The following is a 17,997-nucleotide window of genomic DNA, read 5'->3' on the forward strand; positions in this document are numbered from 1 at the left end:
TATTAACCCAGAAACTCAGCTAATCTTCCGGGGACCCAGGTTCGAATCCTGCCACGGCAGATGGTGGAATTTGAATTCAATTTAAAAAATTTGTAATTAAGAATTTACTGATCACCATGAAATCATTGTCGAATGTCAGGAAAAACCCATCAGGTTCACTAATGTCCTTTAGGGAAGGAAATCTGCCTTCCTTACCCAGTCTGGCCTACATGTGGCTCCAGAGCCACAGCAATGTGGTTGACTCTCAGCTGCCATATCCAAGGGCAACTAGGGATGGGCAATAAATGTTGGCCCAGCCAGCGACACCCATGTCCCACAAATCAATAAGAAAAAAAAATCAGGAAACAGTCATTGGTTAACAACAAGATTAGCCTTTTAAAAAGCTGCGGATCACTGAAGGCTGCGGCAGGAGGAATCCCAGAAGCTACGATTATGATGATTGTCAGAGGGAGATGAGGAGAATTTTGCCATTTTTTGCAATGTAGTGAGTTGTTGTGATCGGGAAGACATTGTCACAAAGGGCAGTGGAAGCGGACTCAACAGGCCATTCAAATGGATAAAAACATAAAATATTAAATCAAACATTTATTTATTAGTGTCACAAGTAGGCTTACATTAACACTGCAATGAAGTTACTGTGAAAATCCCCTAGTCGCCACACTCCGGCGCCTGTTCGGGTACACTGAGGGAGAATTTAGCATGGCCAATGCACCCTAACCAGCACGTCTTTCGGACTGTGGGAGGAAACCGGAGCACCCGGAGGAAACCTATGCAGACACGGGGAGAATGTGCAGACTCCACACAGACAGTGACCCGAGGCTGGAATCAAACCCAGGTCCCTGACGCTGTGAGGCAGCAGTGCTAACCACTGTGCCAGCCACCATGCCGCCCAGACTTGGGGATCCCCTGGGGTGGCCGGTGGGGGGCGGGGGGCGGGGGGAGGGGTGGGGGGATGGTGTGAGTCAGATGAGTATAGCCCCCGGGGAGAGGGAAATGTTTTAAGTTTATTTACTCGTGTCACAAGTAACTGTGGGAGGAAACTGGAGCACCTCAGCCCGCTGGAGGTAAAGATTATTCTCGATCAGCCCTGGCGACGTCTCTCACCATTTTAAGCATCTCAATCACTTGACCCAGTTGATCCACTGCACCCCAAGGCACTGGGTCCGTTCGTACACAGACCCAATGACACGGGCTGATCTCAGACAGGGAGAGCCCTCCATGCCTCAGAGGCAGAGAGAGGTGCCTGTGCAGGTTAGGTGGATTGGCCATGCTAAATTGCTCCTTAGTGTTCAACGATGTGCAGGTTAGCTAGATTGGCCATGGTAAATGTGTCAGGTTACAGGGATGGGCATGATCCCTGGGTATGATGCTCTTCCAGAGAGTCAGTGCAGACCGGAGGCGCTGAATGGCCTCCTTCTGCGGTGCAGGGATTCTCTCCTTGGAAGTGGATGCAAGCTTTAGTGCGCCACTGGGCGCGGGAAGAGAACTGGAAATGGAAGGCTGAGATGAATGGGTTATTGTTAGGTTTGGGTGTCAAAGACTGCGAAGTAACGGCAGGAAAGCTGGTTAAATGTTCTGATTAATGGGAGGACACAGGTCTGAGGGACTGATGAGGGGAGTTTTAGGAAAGCGAGCAGTATTGGGATAACGTGCTGAGAATGTGCTCATGAAGGAAGCAGACATCTTTCTCTGACTGATAACCTGCGAGTGATTCGATGTCACCAACCCCTCTCCACCCCACTGCCCCCCCCCCCCCCCCCCCACCTCCCCACACCTCCGTCCTCCCCATTAGTGGCAGGCCCTCGTTCTGCTCCCTGTCTCCGCGAGTGACCCCCAGGGCTTGCTGACGCCTGGTGATAGCGGAGAACTGGAAGGGCTCCGCCAAGCAGGATATGGAAGTTGTGCATGGGAGAGAGAGCGAGCTGTGAGGAAAGGTCATTCGGAAGCTGCAAATGTTTCCTTTCGAACTTAGGTGACATCAGGTTTCTGAGGCTATGGGAGGATTTGACAGAATTTTCCCGGGGAAGTACTTCACTGGAAAGGAGGATTGAAAAATCAGAGGGTGAGTGAGCAGTTCAAAGTGAGAATACAAGGTGCACATTCATTATAGGATCCCTACAGGCAGAAGGAGGCCATTCGGCCTGTCGAGTCTGCACCGACTCACCGGCATGGCATCCCACCCGTAACTGCACTTATTTGGCCCACTAATCCCCCTGACCTACACATTTTGGGACACTAAGGGGCAATTTAGACACAGGGTGAACGGGCAAACTCCACAGTCACCCGAGGTTGGCATTGAACCCGGGTCCTTGGTGCTGTGAGGCAGCTGTGCTAACCACCGTGCCACCTCAAACAAAAATTGATAAGTGAAGGTAATGCAGGATAGCCTTCAATAAGGCCATGGAGCGATGTTTAAAAACAAAATTGTAATTATTTGTGGGATATGGGTGTCGCTGACTGGGCCAGCATTTATTGCCCATCTCTAGTTGTCCTTGGAGGGCAGTTGAGAGTCAACCACATTGCTGTGGATCTGGAGTCACATGTAGGCCAGACCAGGTAAGGACGGCAGCTTCCCTTCCCTAAAGGACATTAATGAACCAGATGGGTCTTTCCCACAATCGACAATTGTTTTATGGTCATCAGTCGATTCTTACTTCCAGATATTTTTTATTGAATTCAAATTCCACCAGCTGCCGTGGTGGGATTCGAACCCGGACCCCCAGAAGCTTCTGGATTAATGGTCTAGTGATAATACCACTAGGCTATGACCTCCCCCAAATAGTGTATAATTAATGTATTCTCACAATTCAATCTCAAATCCTGGCGATTTATACCACACGCTGTCAGACGAAACAGTCAGAGAAGGCTGTAAGGTCTCAATGTGCAAAGGCCGTGAAATCGTGATTGGAGCCCAGAGCAACTGAGATCTTACTGGATTCTGGAGGGCTGGGCAGGGGGGCCACTCAGAGGTCGCTTGTCCTGGGCGGAACACTAGGGGGCAGTCTCAGGCTAAGGGTTCAGTCACGCTAGACCGAATTGAGGGATAATTTCTTCATTCAGGGAATTCTGAATGATTGTTTATTTATTAGTGTCACCAGCAGGCTTACATTAACACTGCAATGAAGTTACTGTGAAAATCCCCCAGTTGCCACACTCCGACGCCTGTTCGGGTACACTGAGGGAGAATTTAGCACGGCCAATCCACCTAACCAGCACGTCTTTCGGACTGTGAGAGGAAACCGGAGCACCCAGAGGAAACCCACGCAGACACGGGGAGAACGTGCAGACTCCACACAGACAGTGACCCAAGCCGGGAATCGAACCCAGGTCCCATTGTGAGCGTAATCCAGAGAGCTGGAGACCATTAGCCGTCAAGTGTCTTTAAGACTGAGATTGAAAAAGCATTGGGCAGGCGTTGAAGAGAGCAAGGGGTGAGGTGGGGAAAGTGGAGTTGCGATCAGCGATGGTCAAATTGAATGGGATGCCACCCTGGGGTGGCACGGTGGCACAGTGGGTTAGCACTGCTGCCTCACAGCTTTAGGGACCCAGGTTCAATTCCCAGCTTGGGTCACCGTCTGTGTGGAGTTTGCACGTTCTCCCCGTGTCTGCGTGGGTTTCCTCCGGGTGCTCCGGTTTCCTCCCACAGTCCAAAGTTGTGCTGGTTAGGTGGATTGGCCGTGCTAAATTGCCCCTTAGTGTCAGGGGCTTAGCTAGGGTAAATATGTGGGGTTATGGGAATAGGGCTTGGGTGGGATTGTGGTTGGTACAGACTAGATGGGCCGAATGGCCTACTTCTTCGCTGTAGAGATTCTATGATTCTATGAATTCCAGACTAGACTCGAGGGGCTGAACTGCCACCTCTTGTTCCTCATACTCCAACTCCCTGAGGATAATTCTGCTTCCTATCCCATCTGATCCTCTGTGTTGTCTGGTTACCTGGCAACTGTTGCCTGTGTAGCCCTGAGCGCAGGAACACTTGTAGGTCCCGTAGCCGTCCTGGCAGGTGCCTCCGTTCAGGCAGGGCTGCGAGTCACACTCGTTTATTTCCTGCTGGCAGTAGTGACCAGCGAACCCGGCTGGGCATTGGCAGGAGAAGTTGGCGACTTGGTCAACACATGTCCCTCCGTTCAAACAGGAGCTGCGGGAACAAGGGAAGATAGCTCAGGATAGGGCGGGGTTAAGGAGCTGAGTGTACAGGCCTGGACTCTGACAAGGCATTAGTACAAAATAAATACAATTTGGCCCAGGTCAACATTAGCAAAATTCATCACAAACATACAAAACAGAAGCAGGAGTTGGCCATTCGGCCCTTCTCCAATATTCGATAAGATCACCGCTGATCTGGTTATGTTTCAAGTTCCACATTTCCATCTATCCCCATCACCTTTGTCTTCCTTGCCTAACAGGAACAAGGTAGTGCCACTGTGAGCGGCACGGTGGCACAGTGGTTAGCACTGCTGGCTCGCTGTGCCAAGGACCTGGGTTCGAATCTGGCCTTGGGTGATTGTCTGTGTGGAGTTTGCACGTTCTCCCTGTGCCTGCCTGGGTTTCCTCCGGTTTCTCCGGGTGCTCCGGTTTCCTCCCACAATCCAAAGATGTGCAGGTTAGGTGGATTGGCCATGCTAAATTGCCCCTTAGTGTCCAAAGCTGTGTAGGCTAGGTGAATTGGCCATGCTAAATTGTCCATTAGTGTCCAAAGATGTTCAGGTTTGGTGGATTGGCCATGATAAATTACTGCTTAGCGTCCAAAGACGTGCAGGTTAAGTGATGCTGATTGGCCAGCAAGCCAACTCTGATTGGCTGAGGCGACGGAGAAAGCAAAGGTGAACGATATTCTTATACGCATTCTCTAAAGCAAAAAGGAATATGTTAAACCTTCTGCCTTTATTTTGTTTCACGTGGAAACCTCAGGGGGGGGCGGTGGCACTGCTGCCCCACAGCGCCAGGGACTCGGCTTCAATTCTAGCCTTGGGTGACTGTCTGTGTGCAGTTTGCACATTCTCCCCAAGTTTGCGTGGGTTTCCTCCGGGTGCTCCGGTTTCCTCCCACAGTCCAAAGATGTGCAGGTTAGGCTGAATGGCCATGCTAAATTGCATCTTAGTGTCAGGGGGATTAGCAGGGCAAATATGTGGGGTTATGGGGATAGGGCCTGGGTGGGATTGTTGTCGATGCAGGCTCGATGGGCCAAATGACCTCCTTCTGCACTGTAGGGATTCTATGATTCCTTTTGTCATGACGACACCTCAGCCAATCAGTATCAACTTGCTGATCAATCAACACTCTTTTACCCTGCAGTATAAATTGTTGGGGTGGCTGATCTTTGAAATTTGGAGTTCTAGCATTTGTCCTGATGAGTACGATATGAAAAACTTTGGCGACATCTCTCTCTCTTTAACAATATTCACATTCTGTGATTCAACATTACACCGGTCATTACAGCGATAAAGAAATTACTTTGTCGGCTGTGAGGTGTTTTGGAACATTCTGAAAAGGGTGTGGCAGGAAATAAAGGTTTTTTTTCTTCGTCCCGGTCTCGGCCCCGGGCCTTAGCGACACCAGTTGTCCATTATCCCTACCTGGGAGTGCATTCCAGAATGTCGTTCTCACAGTGAGTCCCATCATACCCCAGTGGGCAGCTGCAGGTAAACCCGTTCACGTAATCATTGCAGACCGCCCCGTTCCAGCACGGGCCACTGCTGCATTCGTCCACGTCGTCCTGGCAACGCTCGCCGGTGAAGCCCGCCGGGCACGAACAGTTGAAGGAATCTACCCCATCCTCACAGGAGCCGCCATTGAGGCACTGGTCTGGAGAAAAGCACGTGCGGAGGTTACATCTCATTGCATGCAGTCTTCCCTCCCACCCTCCCACTGTTTTCCCGTTAAACTGGCTCAATACACTTTGCTGTAAGTCATGTTCTGCTGAAAAACTGCTGTAAAGGACATGCCCCTGTCTACATCAAAGGGGATGAAGTGGAAATGTTCGAGAGCATTGACCTGGAGTCATAGCTGGAGTGCAGAGAAAGATCAACTTAATGCGAGGTAGGTTCATTCAAAAGTTTGATGGCAGCAGGGAAGAAGCTGTTCTTGAGTCAGTTGGTATGTGACCTCAGACTTTTGTATCTTTTTCCCAACGGAAGAAGGTGGAAGAGAGAATGTCTGGGGTGCGTGGGGTCCTTAATTATGCTGGCTGCTTTGCCGAGGCAGCGGGAAGTGTAGACAGAGTCAATGGATGGGAGGCTGGTTTGAGTGATGGATTGGGCTTCATTCACGACCCTTTGCAGTTCCTGTGGTCTTGGGCAGAGCAGGAGCCATACCAAGCTGTGATACAACCAGAAAGAATGCTTTCTCTGGTGCATCTGTAAAAGTTGGTGAGAGTCGTAGCTGACATGCCAAATTTCCTTAGTCTCCTGAGAAAGGAGAGGCGTTGGTGGGCTTTCTTAACTATAGTGTCAGCATGGGGGGACCAGGAGAGGTTGTTGGTGATCTGGACACCTAAAAACTTGAAGCTCTCGACTATTCCCACTTCACAGACATGGGAAGACAGGGAAAATGAAGTGGGAATAGCAGAGGCATTGTTTCCTCCCACAGTCCAAAGAGGTGGATTGGCCGTGCTAAATTGCCCCTTAGTGTCAGGGGACTAGCTAGGGTAAGTAAGTGGATAGGGCCTGGGTGAGATTGTTGTGGTTGCAAGCTTGATGGGCTGAATGGCCTCCTCCTGCACTGTAGGGATTCTATGATTCTAAATAGACTGCTTGGACAATCGTCAGGTGAGGGTGGGGTTAGGGAGAAGAGGAGGGTAGAGCAGGGTGATAAGTAGGGAAAGAGGCAGTTGAGAGGGAAGGAAATGAAGACTGTGTGGAATGACTGGGTGTTTAGTCCAATTCTCAGGTCCTGTAATAAGTCCCTTCACCAAAATCCCTTTATTTACAAGTCTGACAGCAGCATACAGAGTGCTCTCAGTTAGCAGTCTGCACTCGGAGTCCCAGAGGAACCGGCACGCCTGGTTAAATACAAAGCCAGAGGCTTCCTGATTGGCCCCTCAGTTTGGCCCTTAGTCAGGGAGTTCATATTGTAACAGGCCCACCTCAATCGCCTGATTAAAGTCATTGCAGGTCCGTAATGTAAGTCTTGTGGGGAAGTGGGGGAAACCAGAAGGAGAGTTAATTTGTGCTACTTGAGTGCTGCAGGCTGTAAGGAACAGGCTGTTCATTTGACCTTTCAGCCCAGGATAGAACGTGGTATCTGATAGCGGAGGAAGGGAGGGAGGGAAGAAGGAAGAAGAGACAACTGAGAGGAGGGAAGAGAGGAATCCCGATCACTTACTGGGTGAACAGTCATCGATGTCCACATCGCACAGCTGGCCGGTGTAGCCCGCTTGGCATTTGCAGAGGTGCCCACCTTCAGAGTTCAGGCACTCTCCTTGGTTGAGGCAGGGGTTAGAGATACACTCATCAACATCATCCTCGCAAACCTGCCCTGCAGGGAAAAATTAGGAAAAGCTGCATGGGTGCTTTGTTTCCCACTGCACCTTGTGTTTCCACTCTCCAATGTCCGTCTCTCCACAAGTTTGCTTAACAGGCCCTCAGAATAATGGTGAGATTATTCCGTATCTGCTGAGCATCATCAGAGCTAAGACCAGTTGCTGCATCTCTACAGTTACCCCAACCGGAATCAGCTACTTCCCAAAACTAGGCAGCACGGTGGCACAGTGGTTAGCACTGCTGCCTCACAGCGCCAGAGTCCCGGGTTCAATTCTGGCCTCGGGTCACTGTCTGTGTGGAGTTTGCACATTCTCCCCCCGTGTCCGTGTGGGTTTCCTCCAGGTGACACGGTTTCCTCCCACAGTCCAAAGATGTGTGGGTTAGGTTGATTGGCCATGTTAAATTGTCCCTAGTGTCGGGGGGATTAGCAGGGTAAATATGTGGGGTTATGGGAATGGGGCATGTGTGGGATTGAGGTTGGTGCAGACTCGATGGGCCGAATGGCCTCCTTCTGCATTGTAGGGATTCTATGATTCTATTCTATGATTCTAGGGACAGACCCGACACATTGAGCAGCACAGTGATTAGCGCTGCTGTCTCACAGCGCCAGGGACCTGGGTTCGATTCTGGCCTTGGGTGACTGTCTTTGTGGAGTCTGCACATTCTCTTCGTGTCTGCGTTGGTTTCCTCCGGGTGCTCCGGTTTCCTCCCACAGTCCAAAAGATGTGCAGGTTAGGTGGATTGGCCGTGGTAAATTGTCCCGTAGCGTCCCAAGATGCGCAGGTTAGGGAGATGAGTGGGGTAAATATGTGGGAGCATGGGATAGGGCCTGGAGAAGATGCTCTGTCGAGAGTCGATGCAGACACGATGGGCCGAATGGCCTCCTTCTGCACTGTAAGGTTCCCCTGATTCAAAGCTGGAATGTTCACCTGCATTTCATGTTCAACATCTGACGATATTTGGAAGACAAATAATCATGCTTAACAGTCTCCAAATGATAATAACCAGCATGGATAATATACTTCTTCACTCAACGAGAAGGAAAAAAAAAATAGAGGGGCAGGATTTTCCACTGCCACCGCATGGCATATCTGTGCCGGCACAGACAGTGACCGAAGCCAGGAATCAAACCCAGGTCCCTGGCGCTGCGTGGCAGCAGTGCTAAAGTTGCCCTTGAACTGAGTGGCTCACTAGGCCATTTCAGAGGGCAGTTGTGAATCAACCACATTGCTGTGGCTCTGGAGTCACATGTAGGCCAAACCAGGTAAGGATTTCCTTCCCGAAAGGACATTAGTGAACCAGATGGGTTTTTCCGACAATGGTTTCATGGCCATCAGTCGATTCTTAATTCCAGACATTTTTTGTTGAATTCAAATTCCACCAACTGCCATGGCGGGATTCGAACCCGGGGAAAGATTGCAGATGTAGAGGAATCTGGGTGTCCTCTACATGAATCACCAAAGGTTAGTCTGCAGGTAGAGCGAGTGATTAGGAAAGAAAATGGTACGTTGGCACTTACTGTAATAGGAATATAAAAGTCGACAAGTTTGAGTGGAGCTGCACAGAACCTCCATAAGACAAAGTCTGCAGTACAGTGCAGAGTTTTTATTTGAAAAAGGATATCATTGTGTTAGAAACAGTTCAGAGAATGTTTGCTCAACTCCTTCACACGATGAAAGGATTACCTTATGAGGAGAGGTCAAACGGGTTCAACCTGCACCAATTGGAGTTTAGAAGAATGAGGGATGATCTCATTGGAACATATCAGATCATGAGGGGATTTGATCGGGACGATACTGGAAGAATGTTTCCTCATATGGCTGAGTCCTGAATCAGGGAGTTTATTTAAGAATAACAAGACAGAGATGAGGAGAATAATTTCTCTCGAGAGGGTCATTACTGTGTGAAATTCTCCTTCCCACAGAGGGTGGAGGCTGTGACATTGAATTATACACGGCTGAATTAGATAGATTTTACATTTTCCATATATTGCTATACCTGTTCTGGGAGTGTTTGATGGGACAGTGTAGAGGGAGCTTTACTCTGTATCTAACCCCGTGCTGTACCTGTTCTGGGAGTGTTTGATGGGGACAGTGTAGAGGGAGCTTTACTCTGTATCTAACCCCGTGCTGTACCTGTTCTGGGAGTGTTTGATGGGGACAGTGTAGAGGGAGCTTTACTCTGTATCTAACCCTGTGCTGTACCTGTCCTGGGAGTGTTTGTTGGGCACAGTGTAGAGGGAGCTTTACTCTGTATCTAACCCCATGCTGTACCTGTTCTGGGAGTGTTTGATGGGGACAGTGCAGAGGGAGCTTTACTCTGTATCCAACCCCATGCTGTACCTGTCCTGGGAGTGTTTGATGGGGACAGTGTAGAGGAAGCTTTACTCTGTACCTAACCCCGTGCTGTACCTGTCCTGGGAGTGTTTGATGGGACAGTGTAGAGGGAGCTTTACTCTGTATCTAACCCCGTGCTGTACCTGTCCTGGGAGTGTTTGATGGGGACAGTGTAGAGGGAGCTTTACTCTGTATCTCACCCCACGCTGTACCTGTCCTTCTTTCCATTTTGGGAACGCATTTCCTGAACTGAGGTAAATAATATTATCAGAACCCTGAATATCTACGCAGCATTAGGATTAAATTTTTCCTGGATGTTTAAAATGCTGGGAGTGGTAGCTCCAGTCACTCCCAGTGCTGTCCCTTTGTGAGTTCCTCATGAACTTGTAGGTTTTACCATATGAAGGATTGGTGATAAACCAGGTACACCGAGAGCCAATAGAAACAGAACAAGCTGCCATGTGATCAATGACCTTGTGACCTTTTCTTTCTTGGCATGAGGAGGATGCTTTCATGAGGAACCAACTACATCGGCTTCCCCCCTCGCTACCTGGTGATTACAGGATCAAGAATGGATTCACATGAACTGTAAAATCTCTCACCGTTCCAACCAGCCGGGCAGACACAGGAGAATGCCTGGTAGTCCGCTGATTCATTACATGTGCCACCATTTTTGCAAGGGCCCTTAGCACAAGGCGCCAGCAGCGTTTCGCAGTGGGTACCTGTGAGCAGAAAAAGTTTGAGAGAATGAATGAACTGAAGGAAATATTCATAGAATCCCGAAAGTACTGAAGGAGGCCATTCGGCCCATCGAGCCTGCACCGTCAACAGTCCCAGCCAGACCCTATCCTATCCCCATAACCCCACATATTTACCCTCCCAATCCTCCTGACATTAAGAGGCAATTTAGCATGGCCAATCCACCTTAACCACACATCTTTGGACAGTGGGAGGAAACCGGAGCACCCGGCGGAAACCCACGCAGACACAGGGAGAATGTGCAAACTCCACACAGTCACCCGAGGCCAGAATTGAATCCGGGTCCCTGGCGCTGTGAGACAGCAGTGCTAACCACTGTGTCGCTGAGCCGCTCCATAGAATCATAGAATCCTACAGAGCAGAAGGAGGCCATTTGACCCATCGAGGCTGCACCATCCACAATCCCACCCAGGCCCTTTCGCCATAACCCCATGCATTTACTCCAGCCAGTCCCCCTGACACTAAGGGGCAATTTAGCATGGCCAATCCACCTAACCCGCACATCTTTGGAGTGTGGGAGGAAACCGGAGCACCCGGAGGAAACCCACGCAGAGATGGGGAGAACAGTCAGTGACCCAAGGCGGGAATCGAACCTGGGTCCCTGGTGCTGTGAGGCAGCAGTGCTAACCACCATGCCACTATTATTAGAGCAAATCCCATACCATCATGCTGAGGAACGATAGAATGATGGACACTCGAACATCAAGGTCAACCCAAGCCTAGGGCTGCAATTTCTACAAAATCCGCCCCAAAATAGGATCTGCCCCATCACAGAATCCCCCATCCCATTCAATTCAAGATGATGTTGGAGCGAGGCAACTGCTTGCGAGATGTCCCCAGTACATCCTCTAATTCTATATTTTACTCTTCTTCTGTGCTCTTAAAACTGAATTCCAACTCCCCTAAACTCTCTAATAATGCTTTTTAAATCTCTGACCCCATATTCAGCTGATCTTTCTCTTCACCCTATCTGTAACTGCAACACTATATTCTGCACCCTCTCCTTTCCTTCTCCCCTATGTACTCTATGAACAGCATGTTTTGTCTGTATAGCGCGCAAGAAACAATACTTTTCATTGTATACTCATACATTTGACAAATCAAATCAAATCATTCACAGAATCCCCCCAATCTCCGAATCCCTCCCTCATTCACACGACAATAACCCCTCCCCCCACCTGTCAGAGCTGTCAAATGGCCTTTGAGTGAAGCGCCTGGATTAATCCACTCCAAGGGAGTGCTGCTCGGGCTGCAGTAGAGTGTGACAGTTGGTGTCTCACTGTGGGAGTGCTGCTCGGGCTGCAGTAGAGTGTGACAGTTGGTGTCTCAGTGAGGGAGTGCTGCTCGGGCTGCAGTGGAGAGTGACAGTTGGGGAAGTGTGGGGAAGTTTTTTTTTTTTTTTGTTGTTTTTTTTTGTTTTCTTTTTTTCTTGCTGGTAATGGCTTCAGGGATGGCAGTTCAGGCAGTATGCTGCATCTCCTGTGGGATGTATGTGGTGAGGAAATCCAGTAGTGTTTCAGGAGATTTTAGTTGTAAGAAGTGCATTAGATTGCAGCTTCTGGAGGAGCGTGTAAAGGAGCTGGAGGGGGAGGTAGAGGAACTCCGCATAATTCGGGAGGCGGAGGTGGAAGTTGATAGGAGTTATAGAGAAATAGTAACTCCTAGAAATGAGGCTTGGGTCAATGCCAGGAGGAGGGGTAAGAAGCAATCGGGAAGACAATCCCCTGGGGCGGTTCCCCTCCATAATAGGTTTTCGGTGCTGGAGGCTACAGTTGAGGAGGAATCAACTGAGCATAGAGAGCAGATCTCTGGGGGTGAGCCGAGTGAGAAAGCTCAGGTGGTTAGGGGCTGTAAAAGACTGGGCCTTGTGATTGGGGACTCCACAATTAAGGGGACAGATAGGAGGGTCGGAACTAAAGGTAGGGACTCAGGGTTGGTGTGTTGCCTACCAGGGGCTGGGGTCCGGGATGTGTCTGACAGGGTATTCAGGATTCTTAGGGGGGAGGGAGATAAACCACAAGTTATTGTACATGTGGGGACACACGACATAGGGAGGATAGGGGAAGGGGATATTAGGCAGGGATTTATGGAGTTGGGGTGGAAACTAAAGGCCAAGACTGACAGAGTGGTTATCTCTGGACTCTTGCCTGTACCACGGGATAGTTTAGAGAGGAATAGGGAGAGGGAAGGTTTGAATTCATGGCTGAGGGGATGGTGCAGGAGGGAGGGGTTCAGGTACTTAAGCAATTGGGGCTCGTACTGGGGAAGGTGTGACCTCTATGAGAAGGATGGTCTACACCTTAATCAGAAGGGGACCAATATCCTGGGGGGTAAATTTGCTAAGGCCATGCAAGGAGGTTTAAACTGATTCGGGGGGGGGGAGGGATCCTGAGTAGTGGGGCTGAAAGTGAGGGATGCATGGATGGGGACTGCAATGCACGGCATTGCAGAGGTGGGGTGGAGCAGGGTTTGAAATGTGTATACTTCAATGCCAGGAGTATTCGCAATAAAGTGGGTGAACTTGCAGCGTGGATCAGTACCTGGGACTTCGATGTTGTGGCTATTTCAGAGACATGGATAGAGCAGGGGCAGGAATGGATGCTGCAGGTCCCGGGGTTCAAATGTTTTAGTCGAAGTAGGGAAGGAGGTAGAAGAGGAGGAGGGGTAGCATTATTGGTCAGAGATTGTATCACAGTGTCAGAGAGGAGGTTTGATGAGGACTTATCTGTTGAGGTAGTATGGGCGGAGATTAGAAATAGGAGAGGAGAGGTCACCCTGTTGGGAGTCTTTTATAGACCTCCTAAAAGTTCTAGAGAGGTTGAGGAAAGGATTGCGGAGTCAATCCTGCTTAGGAGTGAAAGTAATAGGGCAATTGTTATGGGGGATTTTAACTTGACTAATATTGACTGGAATTGTTATAGCTCTAGCTCGTTAGAGGGGTCAGTTTTTGTTCAAAGCGTGCAGGAAGGTTTTTTGACTCAGTATGTAGACAGGCCAACTAGAGGTGAGGCTATATTGGATCTGGTGCTGGGAAATGAGCCAGACCAGGTGCTAGACTTGGAAGTTGGTGTGCATTTTGGTGATAGTGACCACAATTCGGTTACGTTCACCTTAGTGATGGAAAGGGATAGGCATGAACCTCGGGCCAGTGGTTTTAGCTGGGGGAAGGGTAATTATGAGGCTATTAGGAGAGAATTAGGAAACATAGGTTGGACTAGGAGATTACAGGGACTGGGAACGTCCGACATGTGGAGTTTTTTCAAGGAGCAGCTACTGCGAGTCTGTGATAGGTATGTCCCTGTCAGGCAAGGAGGAATTGGTAGGGCTAGGGAACCGTGGTGCACCAAAAAAGTTTCTTTGTTGGTTAAAAAGAAAAAGGAGGCTTATGTTCGGATGAGACGTGAGCACTCGGGTAGTGCACTAGAAAGCTTTAGATTGGCTAAGAGGGAGTTGAAGAGCGAGCTTAGAAGGGCTAAAAGGGGACATGAGAAGACTTTGGCGGATAGGGTTAAAGAGAATCCTAAGGCGTTCTATAGGTATGTCAAGAACAGAAGGTTGGTTAGGGCAAGTTTAGGGCCAGTTATAGATGGCAGAGGGAAGTTATGTGTGGAACCGGAGGAGATTGGTGAAGCATTGAACCAATATTTCTCTTCGGTGTTCACGCAAGGGGACATGAATATAGCTGAGGAGGACACTGGGTTGCAAGGGAGTAGAATAGACAGTATTACAGTTGATAAGGAGGATGTGCAGGATATTCTGGAGGGTCTGAAAATAGATAAATCCCCTGGTCCGGATGGGATTTATCCAAGGATTCTCTGGGAGGCAAGAGAAGTGATTGCAGAGCCTCTGGCTCTGATCTTCAGGTCGTCGTTGGCCTCTGGTATAGTACCAGAAGATTGGAGGTTAGCGAATGTTGTCCCATTGTTTAAGAAGGGGAACAGAGACTTCCCCGGGAATTATAGACCGGTGAGTCTCACTTCTGTTGTCGGCAAGATGTTGGAAAAAATTATAAGGGATAGGATTTATAGTTATTTGGAGAGTAATGAATTGATAGGTGATAGTCAGCATGGTTTTGTGGCAGGTAGGTCGTGCCTTACTAACCTTATTGAGTTTTTTGAGAAAGTGACCAAGGAGGTGGATGGGGGCAAGGCAGTGGACGTGGTATATATGGATTTTAGTAAGGCGTTTGATAAGGTTCACCATGGTAGGCTTCTGCAGAAAATGCAGATGTATGGGATTGGGGGTGATCTAGGAAATTGGATCAGGAATTGGCTAGCGGATAGGAAACAGAGGGTGGTGGTTGATAGTAAATATTCATCATGGAGTGCGGTTACAAGTGGTGTACCTCAGGGATCTGTTTTGGGGCCACTGCTGTTTGTAATATTTATTAATGATCTGGATGAGGGTATAGTTGGGTGGATTAGCAAATTTGCTGATGACACCAAAGTCGGTGGTGTGGTAGACAGTGAGGAAGGGTGTCGTAGTTTGCAGGAAGACTTAGACAGGTTGCAAAGTTGGGCCGAGAGGTGGCGGATGGAGTTTAATGCGGAGAAGTGTGAGGTAATTCACTTTGGTAGGAATAACAGATGTGTTGAGTATAGGGCTAACGGGAGGACTTTGAATAGTGTGGAGGAGCAGAGGGATCTAGGTGTATGTGTGCATAGATCCCTGAAAGTTGGGAATCAAGTAGATAAGGTTGTTAAGAAGGCATATGGTGTCTTGGCGTTTATTGGTAGGGGGATTGAATTTAGGAGTCGTAGCGTTATGTTGCAACTGTACACAACTCTGGTGCGGCCGCACTTGGAGTACTGTGTGCAGTTCTGGTCCCCACATTACAGGAAGGATGTGGAGGCTTTGGAGAGGGTGCAGAGGAGGTTTACCAGGATGTTGCCTGGTATGGAGGGGAGATCCTATGAGGAGAGGCTGAGGGATTTGGGATTGTTTTCGCTGGAAAGGCGGCGGCTAAGAGGGGATCTTATTGAAACATATAAGATGATTAGAGGTTTAGATAGGGTGGATAGTGATAGCCTTTTTCCTCTGATGGAGAAATCCAGCACGAGGGGGCATGGCTTTAAATTGAGGGGGGGTAGTTATAGAACCGATGTCAGGGGTAGGTTCTTTACCCAGAGGGTGGTGAGGGATTGGAATGCCCTGCCAGCATCAGTAGTAAATGCGCCTAGTTTGGGGGCGTTTAAGAGATCCGTAGATAGGTTCATGGACGAAAAGAAATTCGTTTAGGTTGGAGGGTCACAGTTTTTTTTTTTAACTGGTCGGTGCAACATCGTGGGCCGAAGGGCCTGTTCTGCGCTGTAATGTTCTATGTTCTATGTTTTTGTTCTAATTTAACTCCAAATATGTGTGGGTTAGGTGGATTGGCCATGCTAAATTGACCCGAGTGTGAGGGGTTAGCAGGGTAAATGTGTAGGGTTACGGGGATTGGGCCTGGGTGGGATTGTGGTCGGTGCAGACTCGATGGGCCAAATGGCCAGCTTCTGCACTGTGTGATCATCCAGTCGGTTAATCAATCCACATTCCTGGCAGGTTCATCGATACTGAGCAGAATGTATATAATCAGCTAAGGTGAGTTCTTCCCCGTGTTGAGGGAATACAATTTCCTAAATGCTCATTAGAAAGCTCAGAGCTCAGTCGATGGCTGGTTTTTAGGACTTGATGGGCAATTGGGCAGATATGTATGGACGGCAACACTCCCCTCCCCCTCTACCACCCCCACATCCCAGCTCCTGTCTGCACGGAGCAGCACCTTACAAGGTGCCGTTACCCCTGTGAGTTATGGAGGCCAGTTAGGGTGGCACAAGGGCGGCACAGTGGTCAGCACTGCTGCCTCACAGCACCAGGGACCCGGGTTTGATTCCTGGCTTGGGTCACTGCCTGTGTGGAGTTTGCATGTTCTCCCCGTGGAAATGCAAGTGCCCTCCAGGTGTTCCAGTTTCCTCCCACAGTCCGAAAGACATCCTGGTTAGGGTGCATTGGCCATGCTAAATTCTCCCTCAGTGTTCCCGAACAGGCGCCTGAGTGTGGTGACTAGAGAATTTTCACAGTAACTTCATTGCGGTGTTAATGTAAACCTGCTTGTGACACAAATATATAAACATAAAATTTAAAAGCTTAAGACAGTGACTGATCATGCTGTCCTCTATACACCATCTGAAGCGCTGTGATACCTGTGTAGGGAAGCTCACACTGGCACAGGTAGCTGGCAATACCATCCACGCAACGGCCCTTGTTCAAACAGGGGTTGGGAAGGCAGTCATCTTGATTCATCTGGCAGTTCTGACCTAGTGCAGTGGAAACACACCAAAAGAGTTAATGAAGGATCATTACCTGGGTGCCAAGCTGACAATGCCATCCTTCTGTCATTGAGGGCACTTCCACACTCAATATCCTCCAGCCACTTGAGACCTTCTCTCCATCACGGCTCTCTCAACACGCAAGAGGATAGTTATATATTGTGACCTCCATAACTCACACTGGCAAAGAATCATAGAATCCCAACAGTGCAGAAAGAGCCCATTCGGCCCATCTAGCCCGCACGGACAACAATCCCACCCAGGCCCTATCCCCGTAACTCCAGGTATTCACCCTGCTAATCCCCCTGACACTGAAGAGAAATTTAACATGGCCAATCCATCTAATCCGCACATCTTTGGAGTGTGGGAGAAAAGCAGAGCAAACGGAGGAAACCCACGCAGACACAGAGAGAATGAGCAAAATTCTGCACAGACAGTGATCCGAGGCGGGAATTGAATCCGGATCCCTGGCGCTGTGAGAAAGCAGTGTTGGTCTGAAGGTGAAACAGTTTCAAAATGATGCAAGTCTTATGGCGTGATATACTCGCAGGACAGGTACAGCACAGGGTTAGACACAGAGTAAAGCTCCCTTTACACTGTCCCCATCAAACACTCCCAGGACAGGTACAGCACGGGGTTAGATACAGAGTAAAGCTCCCTCTGCACTGTCCCCATCAAACACTCCCAGGACAGGTACAGCACAGAGTTAGATACAGAGTAAAGCTCCCTCTACACTGTCCCCATCAAACACTCCCAGGACAGGTACAGCACGGGGTAAGATACAGAGTAAAGCTCCCTCTACACTGTCCCCATCAAACACTCCCAGGACAGGTACAGCACGGGGTTAGATACAGAGTAAAGCTCCCTCTACACTGTCCCCATCAAACATTCCCAGGACAGGTACAGCGCGGGGTTAGATACAGAGTAAAGCTCCCTCTGCACTGTCCCCATCAAACACTCCCAGGACAGGTACAGCACAGGGTTAGATACAGAGTAAAGCTCCCTCTGCACTGTCCCCATCAAACACTCCCAGGACAGGTACAGCACAGGGTTAGATACAGAGTAAAGCTCCCTCTACACTGTCCCCATCAAACACTCCCAGGACAGGTACAG

At 49.3% G+C, this 17,997-nt stretch overlaps 1 protein-coding gene across 1 annotated transcript in view; it reads right to left on the reverse strand.

The window, feature by feature from the left end:
* LOC144497660 (uncharacterized) overlaps positions 1 to 17,997 on the reverse strand; it is a 156,309-nt gene that overhangs the window by 60,338 nt on the left and 77,974 nt on the right. The window contains 5 exon segments of the mRNA XM_078219103.1: positions 3,937 to 4,138; positions 5,577 to 5,805; positions 7,324 to 7,476; positions 10,420 to 10,539; positions 16,759 to 16,872. Coding sequence (XP_078075229.1) covers positions 3,937 to 4,138; positions 5,577 to 5,805; positions 7,324 to 7,476; positions 10,420 to 10,539; positions 16,759 to 16,872 — 818 coding nt within the window.

The sequence above is a fragment of the Mustelus asterias genome, chromosome 8, assembly GCF_964213995.1.
Source record: "Mustelus asterias chromosome 8, sMusAst1.hap1.1, whole genome shotgun sequence".
Lineage (NCBI taxonomy): Eukaryota > Metazoa > Chordata > Chondrichthyes > Carcharhiniformes > Triakidae > Mustelus > Mustelus asterias.